General features: G+C 36.4%; 1 protein-coding gene across 3 annotated transcripts in view; it reads left to right on the forward strand.

Moving 5' to 3' along the window:
* Window positions 1-2,037: 2,037 nt before the first annotated feature.
* The window catches only part of PPP2R5C (protein phosphatase 2 regulatory subunit B'gamma), a 64,260-nt gene continuing 41,924 nt past the window's right edge, over window positions 2,038-24,373 (forward strand). For 2 of the 3 annotated variants that reach the window (XM_015824680.1, XM_015824681.1), the window contains exon 1: window positions 21,998-22,152. In XM_015824680.1, coding sequence (XP_015680166.1) covers window positions 22,059-22,152 — 94 coding nt within the window. In that variant the 5' untranslated portion in view covers window positions 21,998-22,058. Of the gene's footprint in view, window positions 2,086-4,157; window positions 4,224-12,453; window positions 12,614-21,997; window positions 22,153-24,373 lie in introns of those variants that run through there. The other variant, XM_029285833.1, reaches the window with a different exon arrangement.

Here is a 24,373-nt window from a genome sequence, read left to right on the forward strand (position 1 = left end):
TTTCTCCAAACTGATAGCAAGGAAATCAGGCTACAATAGGGTTTTCCATTGTCCGTTTCATACATAGGGAAAGTATTATTAGCCTCCATTCCACTCCAAGAAGATTAAACCAAGATTATCTATTTTAGTAAACAGAGCTGCTAATAAAGAGACTCACCAACCTAGGTTTTGTTTAGGAAGATTTATGGGTATATTATCCTGACCAGAAATCTTTTCAGATTTTATTTTATTTTAAAAATAACTTCACAATCTCTTCCTCAGATATTGGTTCTCACTGTATAAGCTGCTTTGATCTGATATTATTTGCTATATTCTTAATAGGCTGTTTCTGTTCCATAGAAATAGATTTGAAATATCATGAATTTTCAGTTAAGATATTAAATGCCTTCTCTGAAAAATATATATTCCAAGCAATTACGCCAGGAAAGGAATGCAATACAGGTAGTCCTCGACTTACAACAGTTTATTTAGTGATCATTCAAAGTTACAATAGCACTGAAAAATTGACTTATGACCATTTCTCACACTTATGATCGTTGCAGCGCCACCGTGGTCATATGATCAAAATTCAGACACTTGGCAACTGACTCACATTTATGACCGTTGCAGTGTTCCAGGGTCATGTGATCATCTTTTGCAACTTTCTGACAAGCAAAGTCAATGGGGAAGCCAGATTCATTTAACAACCGTGTTATTAATTTAACAACTGCAGTGATTCACTAAACAACTGTGGCAAGAAAGCTCATAAAATGGGGCAAAATTCACTTAACAAATGTTTCACTTAGCAACAAAAATTTTGGACTCAATTGCGGTCGTAACCCGAGCACTACCTGTATGCAAGAAAAATATGTGGGCATCTATTTCTGCTTGAAAGATCTTAAAGGCATCCAGAACTGGGAAAAACCAGTATTCTCTTCTGTTGAGATTGGTAAACAGAAGATATGTAATATGTAATTTTTACTTAATTCCACTAGTGCCAACCTGTTACATGGAAAATAGCAAGAGTCTTGTGATACCTTAAAATATTTACTGCAGATATGATCAGATTAGATTATTAAATGCAGATTGCAAGCCAGAGGAAGGCCTGTAGGGTAACAATCAAATATACCCATAAATTGTATTCCACTGCAGCATTTCCTGCTGCAGCATCCTTGTTATAACTAAGCTTCTGTTTCAAAGGACTACTTGTAACCTGACATTTTAAAAACCAAACGAATTTATCTTTGGATAAGTTTCTCAGACTCTACAGGCAGATATGGCAGGCGGTGAAAGAGAAATGCCCACATCCAAAAGTGCTGTTTTTGGAAGCTAAGATGACTCTTTATTTTGCTCTAGGAAAGAAGAGAGAGAAAGAAGTCTGGAAGGACAATGCAGGAACCGAGCAGAAACGAGAGGACAACAGTGAGGGCAATTAACCAGAAGACGTAGGTGCTTCATCACTGAAGATTTTTAAGAAAAGACTGGACAACTACCAAGGTCCCGTCCAGCTCTGCTCTGACTGAGAGCGGGAATCGAGCCGGCCGGCTTCCACCCGCCTCACGCTGGAACCAAACGTCAACGTCAGTCTCTAAACCACGCCTTCCAGAAGTATGGAGGGGGGGGGGAAGAAAAGGTGTGAGTGGAAGGAGGAAAAAGAACGTTAGAGCCACGTGACGCGGTCAAGCCAATGGAGAGGCGGCCAGCTAGCCCCGCCGTGAAGCAGGCAGGCTAGAGGACTCTTGGCGGCGGCTGCATTCTCCTCCTCTTTCTGCCAGCGCTCCCGGTAGTCGGAGCAGGGGGCGGGGGAAGAGAGACGAGTTCCGCGCGGGGTCTGAAGGAGGGAGCCAGCCAGCCAGCTAGCAAGCAAGTGCGGGAGGCGGGCGGGGAGGGCGAGCCGGCTGGCTGGCTGGCCAGCCGGAGGAGTAGAAACAACTGAAGAAGAAGGAGAGAGAGGGAGGGAGGGAAAGAAGGCAGAGGCAACGGGGCCGGCACCACTGCCACCATCACACCGTCCTTCTCGGGAGGCTGCGACTCCTCGGCCTGGCGGGCCCCCAGACATCCAATCGGTCGGCCATGCCGAATAAAAACAAGAAGGAGAAGAGTCAGGTCAGGCCTGAGAGAGGCAGCGTCGGCCGCGGAGTAGTCCCAGGCAGGAGCAGGCCCTGGGGTGGGCGGGATATTCTACCCAACTGATTGGGTGGAGGCAGACTGATGGGGCCTGGAGAGCTGGGGGGGGGGGCGGAGGGAAGGTTGCAATGCTGGGGGAGGGGGTGTCCCGGCTTATTGGGAATTGGCGGGGTTTGAAAAGATGACAACCCCCTGCCCATTAGCGGAAGGTATTACTTGGGATTGAGTCTTTCCCACCTGTAGCACTTTATATGGCACTGTTCATGTGTACACACACATATTTCTTGTGTAAACTCGCCCCCCCCCCATTCCCAACTGCAAAAAGCACGAGTTTGTACTTTGTGGGAGAACGAGAGCCTTTTGAAGACGAAGAGGCTTAGTATGGCATAAGCTCTAAATCTGACAGTTCTTTTAACCACAAGGCTCTCTTGATACAAACGCAACACAGCTACCCCGTTTTTGCAAGTGTTTTGGGATGGTTTCTGGATGTCCTAAATCAGTGGTGGCGAACCTATGGCACGGGTGCCAGAGGCAGCACTCAGAGCCCTCTTTGTGGGCACGCACCCTGTGTTGCCCCAGTCCTAGGCCTTCAGCTGGATTTTATAAAAACTTTTCGCTTTAGGCCTCCCATGTGCTTTTTTTGCACCATGTGCAAAAAAAGAGAGGTTCAATCAATGAGTCAATTTCAACTTCTCGCAGGGAACAAAAAGATCTTGCAAAGTTGGAATTGATTGATTGAACTTTTTAATCCCACCCAGTCTGCCTTTACCACTGTAGCCACGCCCAGCCAATGGGCCACACCCAGCCAATGGGCCACGCCCACCTGGCACCCGACAATGCATAAGTGGGTTTGGGGTTGCAGTTTGGGCACTCGGTCTCTAAAAGGTTCGCCATCACTGTCCTAAATGTTCACTGATGAAAGAGGATGGGTTTATTTCGGAAAGTGGCTTAGACAGGATGCTTAGATGGGGGGCGGTGGAGGAGGTTTCTTGCAACAGACTGGCAAACTGGTGTGAAAAGCACTAAGATAGTTTAATGTAGGCAATCAGTCTTGTTATAGTAAGCTCACTTCAAAATTCACTTGTTATTTTTCTGTCTTTCATTTTGACATGTGTTTATGAAAGTGTCATTGAGCAAGTATTAAGATTTAAGGTACCGTTTTTCTACTGAAGCAATGTGCAGGCATCATATCTAGGCAATGGCGCAATCCTATGCTTGTGTACTTTGGAATAAACTTTACTGCTCAGTGAGTCTCATTAATTCAAGTATGCATACCAACAGGCTGTATATGTATTAAAGCTGTATACTTTGTATGCTAACTGACAAATAGAGATCTGGTATCTTATTGTTTATTATTGAGTAAAACAGGAAGGTTCTCTTCTTGTTAATTAATCCTCTACTGTTGAATTCTATGGTAGCATTTCCATATAAGCTCAGAAATGCAAATGTTTATTACATGTATTTTATTACTTTTATTAGAGTACTTTATATACACTAGGGCCTTAACTGGTTTGCTACAATTCTGCTTGCCCTTATACATTTCAAGAATAAATATCTAGGGAAATTTGTCTATTGACTGAGGGCCTAGGTTCTTGTTGGCACTTGCATTCTGAAATGTTTTAAACACACATATAAGAGTACAGCTCATCATTTGGCATAATTTTGAAGAATTACAAATGGAAGCTCTTTGATAGGATACTTGTGCTCGTGTGACCTCTCCATATTACAAATTTAATTGGGCCTTACAGAGAGCTTAATTTTGACTGATTCTCAGAATTGTAATAAAAATGATGCCATGGATTATTTGTTAGAAATTAATTAATTCAAGTCCTTTAATATTTCATTTAGTCTACTGCCTTTGCTTTTAAAAAGTATTAAAATGTTTTTTCTCAATGAACAGTGGTTTCAAAACTCTATTGCTTGTTTGAAAGTAAATGTAGGCCATGTATTCTGTTTGATATAATTCACATTTTTTTAAGTTTACAAAATAATGACTTTCTAAACAAAATTATACTGTGTATGCGCTTGAAATTTTCTTATCTCAATTTTAGGAACCTCCAAAAGTAGGGAAAAGTGGGAAAAGCAGCAAAGATGTACAAGATAATCTGGATATTGAGGTAATTTTTTAAATTCTATCCTGGAAAAGTATGCTATGTTCTATAAGATTTGAAAGATTTGGAAGTTCCTTGTTTTGTGATATCATGATCTGAGTTCTCTGAGTAACTTTAAACATTTTCTCACATTTCCCTAACCTAATATATAAATTCTAGGAATGATAATATTGGCTTACTTAATTGAAAGAATTATTACAATAATATACTATAAGTGTTTTGTAAGCTTAAGAAAAGTTATTGTATAAAAGCTAAGTTTATTATTGAGGATCTGGAGTTTCACCATAAACTATGCTAAACTATGAATTAATTCACTTGTTCTTATTCTAAATTGTTTATAAGCTTGCAAATTTAGTGACAAATATTTCTTAATTAAATTAGAATTCTACCAAACACATGTTTTAGTAATCTGATTGATTTAAAAACTAATATCCTATTTTAACTAGTCAATAATTGTCTTACCTGTTTTGTGTTTCTTATATAGAAACTATCCTATGATACTAGGGCTTTTCTATTCGGTAATTCATATCTAAACTGTATAATCTTGAGAATAAAATTTAAAATTTTCAATATTATGCCTTTTATAAGCTCTCTCCTTAAATGTTCATGGCATATGTTTTTAATATTTCCCTCAGTAATATTTTTGCTCAATATAAATATAAATGTAAAGTATAAGTAACTTGAGCATAGATTTTAGCTTGGAATTTTTATTTGTGCTGAAATACACAAATGTTAATATTAGAGTAATGATGTTATGAAAAAGATCAGGAAGATGATATTTCTGTAATTAATAAAACATTTAATAGCATGTCATATTTCATTAAGCAGGGGTCCCTTTACTAAAAAGCAAACTAATCATTCTGAAAGTTACCAAATATCAAGAAATAATAACTCTAAAAGTGCCCTCAGTTGGCCCTAGCTGAGCAAATAACCTTTGACAAGAGATGAACTAACTACATTCTGCTTTTAACACCTCTGCAAAGAGGGTTGTATCTAATTTTCAGTAAAAATTGGTAATACTGTATAGACCAGTGGTTCTCAACCTTTTTAATGCCGCGACCCCAACCGGTCGTAAGTCGAGGACTAAACTGGTCGTAAGTCAAGGACTACCCAACTGGTCGTAAGTCGAGGACTTTCCCTGCCCGGGAGCGCCGCGCATGCATGGTTCCGCCCCCTGCGCCGGCCGAGGTGTAGCTGGCAAGCGGCAGAGACNGAGCAGGCCGACCACCAGCTGGCCCAGCCCAAGGGAGGTAAGGCACCCGCCGGAAAAGGGGGAAAAAATGGCGGACAAAAAAAATGGCGGACAGCCTTGCTTGGCGACCCCCGTGAAATGGTCGATCGACCCCAAATGGGGTCCCGACCCACAGGTTGAGAACCACTGGTATAGACAAATAAGGATCCACTCAGCAGGACAACCTAATTCTTCATACTACCAGTCATGCCTTGGTTAGACTAACCTTAGTTGTACATTTTGGGGGGAAAAATAGAAGTTTTATGATAGATGCTAATGTTCATAAGATATGCTATGAGAGTTTGGAGAATTATTTTTAAGAAATATGCTAAATTTGAACTGGACATGGCATTATTTATTTAATTTAGATGGTACTCATCTCCCTGTCCCCAGTGACTCTGGGCAGCTTACAGTAGCACAACAATTATGAATTAGATATTGAAATTAAATAAGATGCTGTTACTTTACAAATCAAATCAAGTAATAATTCTCTATTCTAAGATCAAAGTATATTTCCTTTAAGAAAAAAAATATTATAAATGGTAGAGATGTTTTGTATCTTTGATTCAAAACAAAGGATTTAGAGCAGCTGAAAATATGCATGCTGCACCTCTTGGCACCTTAGAAAAACAGTCTTTTCCTGGTTTCACATGATAGCCGTACAATCCCCGGATAATCATATTTGAAGCAAGGAAGAGCCAGTACATTTTCAGGCCTCCTTAATATAAATGTGTACAGAATTTTCCTGTAAGAACATAGCTATGATGTGACTTCAGGAAAAGATACATCATTTTTAAGGAGGTGCTGACAGATATATTCATGCCCACCCCTATTCCAAAGCAGTTTTTCTGCTTCAGATTCTACAGATACCTAGTAAGAATGAACACTGTATATAAGTTTCTTCTCAGTATTTTCCTTTGTGAAGCTTTCTTGCATTAAACATTTCTCTGATTTTGATTAATATTTTCCCTGTTGTTTTACAAGTCATATAGAAAAGTCTTCTTTGTTGCTGGGGAGAGTAGAACTAAGGAGACAGGAGCATTCACAGAGATCTGATTGAATGTATATTTGGGTTGGCTTCCATAGCTGTTATATGCAATTCTTAAAACCACCGAATGCTTAAGAATTGTATGTCATTTAGTATTGCAGGGCATTGTACATGCTGAATTGTGAGAAGCTGATGAAGTGCTGGTTTAACATTCTAATACAACCATTTTAAACATGGTACATATTTTGTCTTTTATAGAAGTACATATGTACATGGAAATACTAATGGGGAAACTTATTGCCCAGTTTAAAATTAAAGTTCTATGAAAATAGAGAACTTGCATATTCAAATGCATCTTATCTCTGGGTATATATAGAGAGACCTTAAGAATCCTTTTCCAAGTAACAGATTTCTAGGATATACAGTGCAGTTTGACCGGTGAGTGTTGTTTATAATGGGTAAAGAATAATATAATTAATTGAACATATGCATAGATGTGCTTCAGACAATAGAACTGAATGGGGTAACGATAGGAGAGCTTCTGCTGGATCCAACAAAGGGACTATCTTGGGAAGCAGTGATGTGCAAAATTCAGATATTCATTTTCCTGAGCTCAAGAGAAGGCACAACCCCTGAAGTTCTCAATAGGTATAGCAAAGATACCTGCACTGAATCCAAAACTCTTGCTTGCTTCATATCTAAATGCCAGACATTTCTAACTGCAAGCAATATTTTATAGTTGTTCAATAGAAGCTATAGTTTTTGATATGGTAGAATGTGCTGTAGTATATAAGAACTGTAATTACCAGCTTTGTCATGATTTTTTTAAAAAAAGAAATCTATTTCAGGGGTCCTCAAAAATTCTAGGGAGGAGTCACAAGCAATTTAGAATAGGGTTGCTTTTTTAAGCTCATCAAGCTCACATAGGCTCTTGCTTTCACTGGGCAACCCTGGAGCCCACTTACATAGGTAGAGCAGAGAACAGGGGCATATGGAGAGGGAGAGCAAAAAAAGTAAAGATGATAGCTTCAGTTACTCTTAGAAACAATGTGGTCTTTTTAACACTCTCCATAGATGTCCCAAAGGTGCTTTTTCAGGAGGCAACTGGATTTTCTTCTTTTTCTTCTGGTAGAGAACAGAGTCTTGAGTGAGTTTTGATAGCAGTCAAGTTTGCCTGTGCAAAGCTGGTGCAGACAGAGTAGGATCTTGATAAAATTCATTCCTGCTGTGCCTGGCCAAGCCTGCAGCGGACTTGCACAGGCAAAGCAAAGAGTAATACCCGGAGCAACTTTTTATATATTGCTATGTACTCCTGTCTACCCATCTCTAAAAACCAACTTATCAATCATAGCAGCTTTATTATTTATTAATCTATCAATCCAGGGGATTACAAATTCTTTTATCATGTACTGGTAAATTATAATGCCTGAAAGTGTAAAGACATATCTTCCTTTTAAAACACCACATAAATCTTTGTGTGGCAATAGGAGTTGCGTTGTTCCATGATCCATTTTACCTTGCCTCCAGTGCTGCCACCAACTCTTCACCCCGGTTTTTATTCTATATAAAAACTCTCCCTTGACTCCTTGTGATTCTATGGGTATAATATTTATATTGTGTGTGTGTGTATGTGTATATATGTGTATGTGTAATATAGATATAAATATAGATATACCGGTAGTTAGATATATAGAGATAGATAGATAGAGATATCAATATCATAGATTAATATGAAAAGAGATTTTGATTGGCAATCCTTGGGATCCTTTTTTCTAATTTCCCCATTTGTTTAGATCTCTTGGACTTCCTTGGGGTGTTCCATTCAATTTCTAACCGGGGCTGACCCTGCTTAGTTTCTTCAGAATCAGCCTAAAAGTAACTAGGTCTTGTGATATGCTGGAATTCTGGCTTGTTTAACTTTGTCTAATTTTTGTAAATGCAATCTGAAACCTTTTTGTCCGAAAATGTACCAGCATATATTATTTTTCCCCCCAAACTCTAGTGAAAAATGCCAGACTGTAAAGTTTAAAGATTGTCCCCAATTCAAAGAAAGAACAAATAATAGTAACTTACAAGTATTTTATTTATAAGTACCTATATAAATTATCACTCTATTTCAATTTTCATATCACTTTCTAAGAATACTTGTGCACTAGTGAAAGAAACTATTTCAGATATCATGCACAGTTATATAAACATTAAAATGTGAGATTTCTAAGACCAAAACAAAAGTAGATTTAATAACCAAACTTGCAATTCAATTTGGGTGGCGGGGCAGAGGTTGGAACTACATATGATGGGATGTAATCCTGATAGCAGTAAACCTAGTATCATATTCATTTTCTCAACAGTATCTAATAAAACAAAATATAAGGCATCATATCTGATTGTTTCTAATACTTAGGAAGCACTAATTAAGTAAAGCTGAATTGGGGTAAATTCACATATTACACTATATATTTTGTCAGATGAGATACAGGACTGCAATTTTTGATAGCAGTTGAACAGCTACCTCTGTCCTGGTTTCAGAAAAATTTCTGCATGCTTCCAGTGAATATTTTAGTTACCACTTTTCATGAAATTAGGGTTGTCATCACATTGTTTTTGCACACCCAGATATTTATAATTCCATCCAAAGAATAATATTTCTTCATTGACCAGGTATTTTACTGTATTGATATAGCTATTTTTAGTTGCTTGCAAAATATGTAATAGGTTTGGTTTCAGACTTGTCTATCTAATCATATCCATATGTGAGGACATTGTTGTTGGAAGAATGTGTAGGCTTTAAATACTGCGGTTTTTCCCCCCACAAAATTGTGGTAGTCTTCTGCTTTACTTTGTACACTAAAGCCAAATCTTCCTGTTATAATGGATACTGTTTTATTTTATTTAGCATGGTAGTCTCTTAAAGCTAGTATATCTTTGGGGAGATTTGACAAACTCTTATAAATATAGAATGGTTAACTTTCTTTTTCTCTGCAACTATTATTGGATCATAAACCTGGATCTCCATATAGTACCATTTATTGCCTTGCTTTGGATTCAGATTGAGATCATTCTATCATTTTGTCCACAAGCACTGACTTCAACACTCTTGTTAATAATGATGCTGCAAAGGCACCCATGTTATTACAACTTACTATACTTTAACATGTCACAGCAATAGCAATACCTAGCCATCCTTGGCTGATGTCAAGAATATGAAAAGGGGTCAGGTCTGATCAGAATCTGGGTGAGACACTACCAGAGCTTTCCAGAATAAGCTATAGATTAAACTAGGATATCTGAAAAGAAAATCTGAAATAAGGGAATGGTAAAAAAAACACCTTCTATATTGTTACATAAAATGCTATTACTGGAATTCAAGCTTGACTTGAAGGGAGATTTTATTTACTGTTTATTCTAAAAACAGTATGGCTAGCTATAATTTCTTGTAAAGCTGAATTGTTTTAATAATGTTCACTGTTCAGTGTAGATGTTTTCCCAAGATTCTTCTTTTCCTTTTGGGTGTGCCAGTGTTATATTGGCAGCTAACCATGAAGTATATTTGAAAAAGTATGCATGTGTTAAATAATGGTAGTTTTTGTGAGCATGAAGTGCTTCTGTATGTGTGTCATGACTGTATGTGAGATAGAGAAAGCGAGCAGGTCTTGTATATGCTGTTTTGGAAGCCTTTGTGATATTATAGGAGGCTACATTACAAGGGAAAGGTAAAAAGTCTGCTGCTTTTACAAATTATCAAGAATGTAGAATTTTGATTATGTTGAGTTCAAATTCATTATTGTCATATTTGCTTTGGTATATTTACATTTTTGTATCTATGGTTGTGAGTTTAGTTCCACAGTTATGGAAATTAATGTTTTAAAGAATAAGACTGTGAATGATCAGTATCTGTAGTTGTTTCTTATTCCTTTCTTGAGCATATATAAAAAAATCAACATTGAAATAGCAATATTATTTCAGTACTTTGTTCTGTAGTTTGCAATAATATTGCAAATAATATTAGAAAAAATCCCATTTCAGAGTATAAAAATCATTTTATACTACAATTATAAACAGTTGTCTATGTAGGTAATTATATATGCCAAAATTTAATATATTGTAAATCTAGTTTCCTCCATCGGAGATGATTCAGTTTTTATGGCCAGAGGGCTAAGTTTATTGTGACAATAAAGTCATAATTTGAAATAAGTACACTAATGCAGGGATCCCAATCTTCTTTGAATCACTTGTGCTTTTGAGAATGTGCTCTGGGCACTCTCCCAAAAAATTCACCTTGGAAAACATGGCCAGTCACAAAATAGTTTGATGTGATTTAAAGAAAATGTAAAAACAAAAAATTAAATCACAAGGCAGAGATGAAATCTGAATTATAAAACAGAGACTTACGGTTTGGGATCTGCATAATGTTATAGCCAAATGCATTTTGTTCAAGGCTTAAAGATAACACTGGGAATAAAGATGATTCTAGAGCTGGTTAGCAGCAAGAGAAGGGCCTCTCAGCACTAATTTCAGCACTTCTGACTTATTAATGAGAAAATAATATCTATAAGAAGAAAAACTGTGCAATTTAAAAAGCACATTGAAAGGCTTCTCTGAAAGTTAACATTTTAAAAATACATTCTTCAAAGGAACCCATGAAGGCAAGAGCCTTCACTTTGTAAGGGGTAGGGAAGGAATGCCCTGTGATTTCATCCAGTTTTCTTCTTTGGTAGTAGACCATGAATCACATCTTGTGATATTTTACAACATCTGTAAGGTTGTCCCAGGGAATATTGTAAAGCAGTGGCAATAATTTTTGCTAGTATAGTTCAACTCTTGACTGTTATACTAATTTACATGTTTTCATTCAAAAGAGAAAGGTACAGTACATAGATAACAGTAACTATCCCCATATTAGAAATAAAAGCTTGAACATAACTATTATCGTGAATTTCAAGATAGCCAAAAAGAACATTATTCTCTCTGGAAATGGGAACGTATGGTGTTATTGACTTAATGCTATAAGATCTGTAGCTCAGGGTTAAACTCTGGGGTCCTTGATGCTCTGAGTTTGGAGGCTTTCTTGCAGATGTTTTGTTAGCAAATAGGTAACATTAATGCTACTGATGATGTTGCCTAGTTTGGTAATGAAACACCTGCAAGAAAACCATCAAGCTCAGAACACCAAGGACCCCACAGCTATAAGTTTTATTTATAAACAAAAAGTTTGGGAAAGTGGAATCTTGTGGAATCTTGGAGCAGCAAACCAAGTTTTTGTAGATTCTGTGCAACCATAACTTTTGCCTATCTCTAAAGTTGTAACTTTTTTTCAAACTCATTGAACCAGATACTATAGATATTAAACACTTCCAGCAACTTTTCCTGTCTGATTTTAAAAATTTGACTAAAAGAGAAAAAGAAATAAAAATATATTAAAAGCAGTTTGTAGACATTTAATCTCCAAACTTGTGTGATGGTTTATTTTGTAATCCTGAATTGCAAATAGAGAAAGGTTCAAGAAAACCAAATGGGATCATTATAAAAAATACTTTTCTAAAGAAAAATGAACAATGGGCATCACTGTCTTTCTCAAGAACCTTTATCTTATGGATTTTGATGATAATATGGCATTTGTTCATTTATATCAGACATGTCAAACACACGACGTCATGTGATGTCGCCCGACATATCGGAGCTTTTCCCCATTGCCGGCAATGGGGCGGCTTCCTTGTGATGCATCCAGCCCGTGGGCCGGCAGTTTGACACCCCTGATTTATATCTTTGCTTCCTATCACTGTGTATTTTAAAGCCTATCACTGTGTATTTTAAAGCCTATTACTTTTAGGCTTAGGCACAAAGCCAACTGGGTGATCTTAGGCCAGTCACTCTCTCTCACCCCTAGGAAGATGACATGGCAAACCACTTCTGAAAAAGCATTGTTAACAACATTAAGCTTGCATCAATAAAATCTGTTGCTGCCTAATTAACATCCTTTTTAAGAAGTCTCATGATGTTTTGCTTTTTAAAAACAGATTTCAAGCAAAAAAGCGAATACTGTATCATCTGGAACACAGTTATCTAAAAACAAAGTAACCTCTACACAAGCTGCAGCAAAGAAAGAAAAACGGCAGAGTTCCTCAAAATTTAGTATTACGAGTAATAGAGAACTCCAAAAACTGCCAGCTTTAAAAGGTATTTGCAATTTTTTTTTTCACATATATCATCATAAACGCAGGTGGGAATTCCAACAGCGGGATTAAGAAGTTAGTTAACCCTGTGAGATGCTAACTTATTGTGGATTATTTTTTCCTCAATTGTCTTTTTTTCCCTTTTTTCTTTCTTATTTGTGTGTCTTTTTTTTATTACTTCACTAATGTTTTTTATTTCTTCAACACCCAGCCTCACTTTGGCATAAGGGGCAGACATAAAAATTGAAATAAGTAAATGTTGATTGTAGAAAAATTGGCAATATAATGTATTGTTGTGGATTCCTTTGAGCTCTTATAGCAGAGCTTCTGACCTTTTTCCTTCAAAGATCAGATCACAAGAGCATTTCTTGAGTTTCCATAAGCTTCAAGCGTGATTAGCCAGGTGGTTCATTCGCTGCTGCTAAAGAAATATGTCAAGATTACTGTATTGCTTTAGGGCAGAAGCAGCAGAGTAGGGTCCAAAATTCATATGATAACATTATGCTGTGATAATGTCTAGAAAAAAATAGCTGAGAATTTATGCTCATCAAGGGGTTAAATTTAAAGAAACAAATTCACACGAGCAGTTTAGTGTGAGGTTATAGAATTTTAAAGCACACTGAATACACGTGTTGAACTTGAGAGCAGAACATATGATCACATCTCCCTTTTGATGTGGAGAACACCTATGAATACATTTTTGATTGACTGCCATCAAATTGTTTTAATAAGAATATTGTAGAATATGCAAATTTCCAAAAATTCTTACATGCACCAAAGCTTTAGTTGATATATCGATGTGTATGAATAATTTTATGATTATGAATTACAAAATGAAAATTTCTAGAAGTTTTAATTTTACATTTCTAGAAAGCAGGTTCTTTTTCTGCACAGCATCTTATTTGAAATAAGCTAAAAATTAATTTATTTGTAATTCTTCAGGAAAAGAGGCACTGCTATTCCATGAAGCGGCCAGGTTTTTAAACATAGGACTGGGAGCAAATAAACAGAATACAGGTAGTCCTCGAGTTATGAATGCAATGGAGCCTGCCCATTCCATTTGTAACTAAGGATTTATAGGAGTGAATGGTGTACTTTGAACGCGACCACTCCCTACTTTCGCCCACGCATTCGCTAATCGAATGCACGGGTCATTAAGTGCAGATGTGGTATCGCAGGTTGGGGAAGGCCATGGGGGACCTAGTGATGAAACAGACCACCTGCTTCGGACCATCCAAGGCCTCCCTGACTCTCCCTCCCCTGGGGTCCCCCCCCCATCCTGCCATGCCAGGTCACTTACCTTGTGAAGATCTGTCTCTTCTCCAGCCTCTCTATTTCTTTGCCTGCTCCTGGCGAGCAGGGAGAGCAGAGGGAGAGCAGGACGAGAGCGCCTTGCTCAGCTTCTCTGAGTCACCGGGCTGCCTGCCACTTCTGGAGCAGTGGGCAGCCTCGGTAAGTTTCCTCCAAAAGATTCCAGGCTCGGCGCAGAAAAGTGTTTACACACCATAGGGAGGTTTGGAGCAGCAAAATCACATTGCTTCAAGCCCGTCATTGGCGTGCAAACATTTTTCACACCCATTGTCTGCAAAAGCAGGTGGTGTCTGAAGTCACACGACATAATGGCCCCAAGAAGGATTTGGCCTCTAGACAAAAAGTGTTTATCCACCTATGGGGCGCTGCTTCAAAGAGCCCCATAGAGCTTGAGGAGGCCTTTGCCGATGAAAATGGGGGCCCAGAGGGACATGCTCTCTCCTCCTGGCCTCGTTTCTTGGCAGCAAAGGCTTTTTGCAAAGATGGCAAAAGGCTTTGCAAACGGCTTCGATGTTTCAGGCCTTCCCTCCATTTGCAGATCTCGTCCAGGCCTCTGTTTGCAGAGAACAGAGGACTAAAGTACTGTGAGATCAGTAGCATGAGATCTCACGCTATTGATCTCACATGATCTTGCGGTACTTTAGGCCTCCATTCTGTGCAAACGCATTGAAGACCTGAAGCAGCGAAACAGGCCAAGAAACCAAAGGCTTGCTAGATCTTCACAAGGTGAGTATCCACAGGCCTTGTGCCTATGGAGACCCGGCGAGGAGGGGGGAATAGGCAGGATGAATATTGCAGTGCCTCTGCGGTTGTTCGTAAGGATGAACGACAGCCGTGGTGCTGCAACATTCGTAATTTCGGGATTTGTTCGTAAACACTAGGGCGAGCTTATTGTGTAACTTAGAACAGGCGCTAAGTGAATGTTCGTAACTTGGGAATTATCTGTATAGCACTTGACTAGAAACAGCATAAGATCTAATGATATTATATCCTACTTTATAATTAACTATTTTTGGGAACGCTTGATGTGTATATGCTAAGAGACTTGTCACTTGTAATTTCATGTGTAGAATTATGCTTTTTGAATCTCTGTTCTATGCTGACATAATATGTTTGAAATACACAGATGCCATTATTAGGATTAAAAAGTTTTTATATATTGGCCTGATAATCATGGGATCCTTCCAAACAATGAGAAAAGGAGAATGAAATAAGATCTAGTGGAAGCATTTTATGTAGTTCGTAGGGCATTAATTTCTATAATATGCCAAAGTGAAAAGCAAACATTTGATAATGAATTATAGTAATTGCCTGATTTCTAAATTATTAATGTAAAATCTGGTTTTCTTTTTTTTCATATTAAATACTTGCAATAATGAGATCTTATCTTGAATGAACCTAAAATGCTGGGATATACTTGCTTTGTGAGATACCTTCTATACCAATACTATATATTGCAAGTTCCCTCTTTGACAAGGCACCAGCAAATACCATTCTAAGTTGCACCAAATTTTCTTCAAGTGAGCTTTTGCTCACACAACAGAAATTCCCCTGCTTGCTTTTCCTTACATCATATGTTCCTGATTGCTTTTGTGATTTTAAAAGTGGATATCATCATATTATTGATACAGTGACTGAACTTTGGTGCTGTTTCTTGATCACGGTAAACTTCAGTGTGCTGTCTAATGGGTATTTATTTATAAAATATATTTGCCCTTAAGTCATATTTGCTCAGTAAAAATAATCATGGTTTCTGGGCATGATTGTTGATTTTCTTTTATAAAAAACAAGCTTTGATCAGAAGATAAAAAATGGGGAAAGGAAGCAAACCATGGAGAACACACAACTTCATAGGAACAGTGAGGTAATCACAATGCATCACTATTCTATAGTATGTTTTCTCTGTATAGGTTTAATACTTTCAAATTTTGTGCTTGTTCAGTTAAAATAAAAAAATAGGTTTGATTTCTCTCCTGAGGCTATAATTAATATTATCTTGTGGGATGCTATTGGTCTGTTGAACCTAAAAACCGTTTTCATTTCTTCATGTTTCAGTAATGCTTGACAAGTAGTACATATGGCCTTCAGTTTTAATGATAAAACCTGAATATCTCAGATAGCTTAGCTGAAAGAGATAGAGAACAGTGAATAACAAAGAAAATGGAAAATATCTTTATAAATATTTCTTGTTTCTTTTGCAAAAATCTTGGATCTGGATTGCCATTAACCTGATTCTGATTTTGGAAAATGGGTGCAGAGAATGTAATTTGCCCAAAGTTATGCCATCTTGGCAAAGTTATGTCTTAAATGCTCTCCATTGGATTGATTGTATGTATTAGGATCGTTAATAGAATTTATTACATGATAAATGTAGATGTCCTACCTTTATTTCAAAACTTGATGTTACAGTCATCTAACTTTTCTGCAGTCCAGTTGTAAAAACAAAATATTCATATTTAAATGAAATGAACTGGAGCAACTTTCTTCTAGTTGCTAGTATTTTAGACAATCCAAAAATGTACTGTGCACTTTTTTAATACAATCTAATGAATTGCTACTACTTAATACCAATTTCACATGTTAAATAATGGACATATTTCCTACATTATAAATCCTTATTAAATCAGTTTTAATGTTTAATTATTAGGGAGTCCAATTTAGGACTGATTTTGCCTTAAAAATAAAAGTAATCACCTGGCTCTAAAATGTATGTTACATACCCTTCAAAGTCCAGCTCACTTTTTTTTCAATTCAGGACTTGAGAAATGGATGCACCTTTCATAGAGGTCAATTTTAAGGTAGGCAGCCATTAAATTGTGCCTCATGGACATGAGAGCATATGTTGATTTTGCCCCTTTATTTTAGCCTTTTAAAGTATAGGCTAACAACAGTGTTGAGCTAAATTATATGGTGTGTTTTGATTAGAATAGCTGCATGTGACATGCAAATGACTGATAGCCTCTTTAATTTCTTTTTGCTAGAAAACCCGCATTGCATGTGCATCAAACTCTCTTTTTAATCTGGATGAAAAAAATAATTGGGAAGTGGTGAAGACAAAATGGATATGCACTTTCTAAAACAGTGTTTCTCAACCTTGACAATTTTAAGGAATGTGGACTTCAACTCCCAGAATTCCACAGCCAGCAATGCTGGCTGTGGAATTCTGGGAGTTGAAGTCCACATGCCTTAAAATTGTCAAGGTTGAGAAACACTGTAAAAGGAGCATTTTGATAAAATATTCAGTGTACATGATACTGAGATGCTGAGTTTCTCTTATTTCTATGTCCCTTCATAGAGTTTTGTTATTGCTCAGTTAAATGCTGTTATCTGGAAGAATATACAAAACTTGAACCACATTCCCAAAAACTTCTAATTTGACAATTAACATTCTAAAAAAAGTATATAAGGTGTATATTTTTGGTTCTGTGTGGTTTTCGAGATTACTAATATCATGACAATACTAGCTTTGCTTGGTTATGTTTTTAAACCGTGAACTGTTTTTAAGAGTCAATGGTATTTTATTTCACTTCAGAACTTTGATAAACAATGAAATTTAATTTGCAATGTAGCATTCTTAGGAAGATAACTTATATTTAATATAAATGGTTTATTAGAAAATAAACTGAAATATGAGAGATATTTTAAGTTACCGTCCATTTCCATGAAGCCTAAGCATAATTTACTTTTTGACCATTGAAAAGCAGATAATGGCTGGATTTTTATATCATGCTAAGCTGTAATAGTACTATGGCTTAGCATAATGTGGTTTCACATGTGTGCCCCAGAGTGCTATAGTTTATTCAATAAACTCTGATTCAAAAATCTGATTTAACACCGATTCTAGCTAATATTAAATTTAAGTTACAATATTTATTTTCATTATTCAGATTGTATGAAGTTCCTGATTGATACCATTGTACATGCTACAAATCTGAATAGACAGATGTAGTTCTGCAAACATAGCTATCCCTTGCTAATTCTCTATAAGTCTGTAGTTGTCCATGAACAGATTAAAACATAAGGGAGGTAGAAATTGTTGAAGTATGGATTATAAACTGAAAGAGAATTACATAGATATTTAATATTTAGAAATAACACTAAATAGTTTGTAAAGGATTCCCAAGTGGAAAGTGGAACAAAACAGTGGAAATACAGCATACCTGAGGGAGAGTACAGAAATCTAATCTTAAATAAGAGCATATTGAAATAATTCAAATTTACTCTGTGTCTAAATGGGGAACCGGGAAGGACCGAATAAACTCTCCCAACAAAGAATTCCACAGCCTGAATGGAGAGGCTCTCTGCTGTGTAGTTATATACAGGTAGCCCTCAACTTACAGTCATTCATTTATTGACTGTTACAAGTTACAACGGCACTAAAAAAAAAGTGACTTATGACTGTTTTTCACTCTTAGAACCATTGCGGCATCCCCATGATCATGTGATCAAAATTCATGTGCTTAGCAACTTATTCATACTTATGACAGTTGCAGTGTCCCAGGGTCAGGTGATCACCTTTTTGCAACCTTCCAACAAGCAGTCAGTGGGAAAGCCAGATTCCACTTAACTATGTTACTAATTTAACAACTGCAGTGATTCACTTTACAAATGTGGCAAGAAAGGTCATAAAATAGGGCAAAACTCACTTAACAAATCTCAATTAGCAACATAGATTTTGAGCTCAATTGTGGTCATAAGTTGAGGACTATCTGTATATAGTTGGACACAGAGTAAGAACTCTCTAGAAAGACTAATTAAATAAAAGTATTATAGAAAAAACTGCTTTAAGTCAAAAATACCTCATTGCAATTTTTCTGTATTAAAATCTCCTTTTTATGATCTCTTACTTTTCCATAGCAATCAACCAGTCACTTTAAAGAAGTGAGTGACAGGTAAACGGATACAGGAAATCAAATAATCAATCTACAGAAAGTAATATTTGCAGTAGGATGTCACGTTTAGGAACATGCTCTTGGTGTTATTCATAGAGTTCCTGCTCATGTATGGGGAGGGGGTAGAAGATACTAAATGAAGATAGCAGGGAAGTTGGAAGAAATCCAGAGGGAATGCCTAGAAAGTGAAAGCAAAAAAAGAATGGGGAGAGAGAATAGATGAAATCCTTGTTCCCAAGAATTGAATGAAAAGTAGGGAGAGATTGCTTTGTCCTGAAGATGCTGTTTGAAATTAGTATTGGATTAATATGACTATGACAGAATGTGTATCTTGAATGTAGAACAGTGGTGCCTCCTTTTCTTGGGAACTCTTGTTTCCAGCCAACATGACATTTCTAGCTATTTTGCATTTTAAATGTTGGGCCTTGATTTCAAGTATTTTAACTGTTCCACCTTTAAAAGCTTCTTAATAAATATTTATTTCTAAGAGGAATAAAGAACTATGCATAGAAATTTGCTACATCTCTTCAAAGGACTAACACTCTAAGGCTTAATTTTTATGCTTTCATTTAATGAAGTTAACTATTTATTTAACAGCAGTTTTACACATTTTATCCCCATTGTGTTTATAAACTTACTTGCTTCAAGAAGATAATGTAATATAAACCAGGTCACAGTCATAGATAGGAGAACCTTTCACAACTTCACATTGTGTGCCCTTTGCACTCTTTTTAGGATCATGAGGTCCTGTGTGCAATCACTCATGCCCTGGTCATCTCTTGGTTGGATTACTGCAACACGCTGTACATGCAGCTATCCTTGAAGAGTATTTGGAAGCTACAACTCATACAGAACACACTGGCATGGATAATTCTGGAGGCCCCTAAAGTGGCATATATAACACCCCTATTACTCAAGATGCAGTAGTTGCCAAGTGGCCTGTCTCACTGATACCAGCAGAATAGGCTTTCCATGGATCTCATCTGTCAAGGAATTTCGGCTTGTGGAAAACCTTGCTCTTCCAGCTGCCCTGGGTCCCCACTGGGGGTGCTCTGTGTTGGAGATAGCTGACAGGGTAGAGAGAAGATCTCATCCCCATGCTGCCCATCCTCTTGATTTCTAGTTTCTATTTAATTCTTGTTAATTTTAATTGTTTTTATATTATCTTTTTATCATTTTGAAAGCCTCCCAGTGACCCGGGCAGCATATACATTTAATAAACAAAATAAATGAGGCATGTGCATGCTTACCTATATGATGAAATTGCACCTTAGTAAAATACTAAGGAAAATACCCCGCTACATTAAATTAATTGCTAAAAATAATACTTATGATGAAATATGCCTAATTCTTGAAACAGTGATTCTTATAAAGTTATTTCTATGAAGTTAAAGGAATGTTTTAAGCATAATATTTTTCACCATTTAGATTATTATTGATTATTATCTCCTCCCCCCCCCCATTTTCTTAAAATTCCCATCAAGCCCTCATCATAGCTAGATCTCCTAGATGTATGGTACCTGTCTACATACATACAGGTAGTCCCTAACATGTTCAATAGGCTCTTTGACCTGTTATAATCCTTAAGCCTTGTTGCCTGAAATAAGACCCTAATCAGTTGCATACTAAAGGCTTTCTTTTGCCTCCTAAGCATCCAATGTGCCGGCCCCATGCTAGTGAATTCCTTTTGATGTGTATGCTTACTCTCTTGTAATCTTTTCCTTTATCCCCCCCTTGTAAGGTGAAGTAAAATTATAAACAGTTGTAGTCATGTGATTTTTCACTTAGCAACCACTTTGTTGAACAATCGAGATGCCAGAACTAATTGTGTTGCTAAAGGAGTTGTGTTGCTACTCTATAAAATCTGATTTGCACCTTTTGAAAATGATTAAAAAACTGTTTCAGAACTCAAGTAAATGCAGTATTTCTCTACTATTTACAGATAGTCAAGCAAGCGGTGGGTGCTTGCACTCGTGCGAGCTTGTGCAGCCCAGTTTCAAACAGTAGTGGGTCGCAGCCTGGGGGTTGGGGAGCCCTGGTTTACAAAATCTCATAATATATAAAATACAAAGATGATACAATGAGGCAAAAACGTTGTGTAAAACCATGTGCTACCAAACTTGTAATCTATAGGTAAGATAGGTAAACAAAGTGATGTGACCATATTACCTCAGGCTAATAACACTGAGAGGAGCTTCCCAGTAATACCTATACCAATCTTATTTTCTCAATCATATGCATACTATCTTATCCATTTGCCCATATTCATGAAAAGAGAACCCATTTGTACATAAATTATTTTCTTTCTCCCTCTCTGTTTTTAAATTCTATCTCCTAAGATTTGCATTAGTAAAGAAGAAAAATTTTCAAATTCAATTAATAAATTGAGTCTTGGCTTCTTTTAAATGCTTGATTGTACTAGACAAATGTAAAATTAATTGGTCTGTAATAGATAAACAGAAGACCAACAGCAGAAGGGCAAATGTGATAAAGAAACAGAATATTTTTTCTCCATGTCAAGAAATAATCAGATATAGATTCCTGAAAAAAGAAATGATTTTTCTGCAAGCAAACTTTGTGTGCTCTCCTTGCCATAATTGGGTTTTTTTAAAAGTATGAATAAATTCAGTGTAACTCTGGCTTTGAGACTTTTCAAAGAAATTTAGATATGCATAATACGTGTATTCTGGGGATGGGAGAAGAATTACATTTTTTTCTGTACAATGTTATAGAAAATTTTGTAAAGCCCTAAAAGTATAGGCATAATGTTTGTATATTTGATGTAAGTTCATTAGAGAGAGGAAAGAGAAATGTTTAATATTTATATCAAATGCAATTAAAGTAGAAATACATATTAATCTTCTGAATGTATGAAAATTCTTTTCTCATTCCTAATGTACTTAAATATATTTATGCTGCTATACTCTGCCTTTTTTTTTGCTAGTATTTTCAAAGAGTGGTTTAGATTTTCATTTACTAGTGATGAATAGAAGTATGAGCAAGCTGACAATATACACGCTGAATGCACAGTGACAGTCACACAGAGAGCTCTTTTCATTTGCGGCTTTCTAGAGTCATTTTAAGTTGATGTAGATAGCCAATCAGCTTCCTCATCTCTGCTGACATCACTAACTAGCCAGTTCCCTCCAGCTGCAGAGAGCTTCAGTTTCTTTTTTTTTTTTTAAACTAAAATGGAGGCTGGTTTCTTGCCTTAAGGAGTACACGGCTTTCTCTGCTGAAGCTTAAATGTTGACATGTAATAAACCTGGCAACAGAATGGTTGTAGAAGCAGCCAATTCAAATGGGCCGTTCCAGCCCGTGGCCCTTTTACATATTCGAGGTGAGTTATTTGTGTTTGAATGAATTGTAACCTTCTGTCTCTAGCTATTGTGATTCTCTGGTAAGGAAAGCAGGAAGTCTTTTGTAGAAGAATCCATTTTTGTTTTGATGCAGATTTATTAAAGTTGCAAAATTAGATATCAGGGTTATAGTTTATTTTTAAACGACTGAACAATTGGGTGGGCTGCTTGCAATGTTAAACAGGTTTTACTGCTTTCGACCCTGGTGCTCCCCTCCCCTCTTTCAAGCTATGCTGATGTCAAAGGATGTGAAGTCACTATTCCAAAAAGCTGTTTGTGAGGAGTGGATGAAAGAGAGGCAGGACTCTTTAAGTTACATTACAGATTTTCCAGAAAATTGCAGTTCTTTAGGACATAAATAAATCATAACGTACATAATAAAAATGATTTTTGTGCAAACAATGACACTTTCTTTTTAACCGGCAATAGAGTTTGTCAAAGTGCTGAAAGACACTTTCCATTACATTATCAAAGATGTGTAAAATGCATCCCCCCAAAAATCTGTTATTTGTGTAATTTGTCATTGATGGTGATTGTGCATTCCTGTCTATTATGCTGATTAGTAAAGGATGAGAAAACGTGTTGCTATTTTGAAATCTTAGAGAGCTACAGAATGCTGCATGTGGCAGAGAGTTACTAAATTTTCTTGGAATTATTTCCCATTTATTCTCTTTAAAATACTTAGGAGATTGGTGGTAGCTTATCAAGAATTGAGACATTGTAATAGTAGTTCTCTGTTATAAACATACACATATACAGCGTTATAGATTTCACTTTGAATTAATTAGAAAAATATTGTAATTATAGACTGTTACATTTTTGTTTCTTATATTTTTGATGTATTCTGAAAAAAAGGAAGCTTTTGAAATGTTGGATATAAGGCTTATACTGTGGAGTTTTCAAGAAGTAAATTTACAATTTGAGTTCTGTATGTATTTTGATCCTACGTTCAATTTGTATTCCTATAATATGGAATGCAAAAGACAGTAATGTTTCTGATACTCCGATCTTCAGATTTTAGTTTTCATAATTCGTTTTCATGGAAGAATGTGTTTATATACTGCTGAAGGAAATTATAGTTATTTATGGTTACTTATTATTAACCACATTTTAATGTGGTAGTAGATATTTTTGAAAAACTTTAATGTAGGATTTTATTTCAAAATCTACACAGTATAAAACATTTTTCTAGAAGATAGTGTATATTTGTGTCCCTTACCTAATAAGTTTCAACTACTTAATTTGAATTTTTTCATAAGCCTATTCACTTAATTCTGTCCATCAAAATATGTACCATATTGTAATATGGCTCTACAATTATAGTTAGCTTACTAAATAATTTTCAGCATGTAGAATAATTGCTGCTGCACAAGTAGACCCACCCGCTTCTACTTGCAACACAGAGGTATGACCTCAGATTCTACTCTAGTGAGTTTGGGGAGATGAGACAGCTACATAACAGTCAGAGGGAGCATGGACACTGCTTACAGGTAGCACTTTGCAGCAAGTGGATACAATTGGATTTCATCCACAGGTTGAAGCTAGTTGAACTACCCAAAATGCTGATGTTATAAAATTAAAAAGTTGATCAAATTGTTGCCCAGGAAAAAGGCTTCATTTTTATTACCCAAGAATATGCAACTGCAGAAAAATTACTTCTTTAAAACAAATGAGCTAGAAATTTAAGTATTAAAAATACTTGTTGACTCAAAAACTCTTTGTTTCCCGTTTCTATCGGGTATAGTTTATCATGTATTATGTAAATAAAATGTGTAGAATAGAATAGAATAGAATAGAATAGAATAGAGCTGGAAGGGACCTTGGAGGTCTTCTAGTCCAGCTCCCTGCTCAAGCAGGAAGACCTATACCATCTCAGACAGGTGACTGTCTAGCCTCTTCTTAAAAATCTCCAGTGATGGAGCACCCACGATTTCTGGAGGCAACATAGAAAACATCTTGTTACAAGCTTGTAACTTGTCACTAACAGTTTTGTTCTGTAGTAACATAATGGTTAACAGATAAAATAGCAACAGATAAAAACATATTAAAAATAAGGAATTTTGTAGAATTTTGTGGATTGCTTGAAATGGGTGCATCACAATGGTAGGTTTTAGGATTGGCAAATTAAGAAACAAATCCTGTATCTGCTCTGGATATATTCTAGATAGATCCAATCCTCATATAGATTTTCAGTGTGTGTAC

The sequence above is a fragment of the Protobothrops mucrosquamatus genome, unplaced genomic scaffold (assembly GCF_001527695.2).
Source record: "Protobothrops mucrosquamatus isolate PMUCROS unplaced genomic scaffold, P.Mucros_1.0 scaffold2321, whole genome shotgun sequence".
Lineage (NCBI taxonomy): Eukaryota > Metazoa > Chordata > Lepidosauria > Squamata > Viperidae > Protobothrops > Protobothrops mucrosquamatus.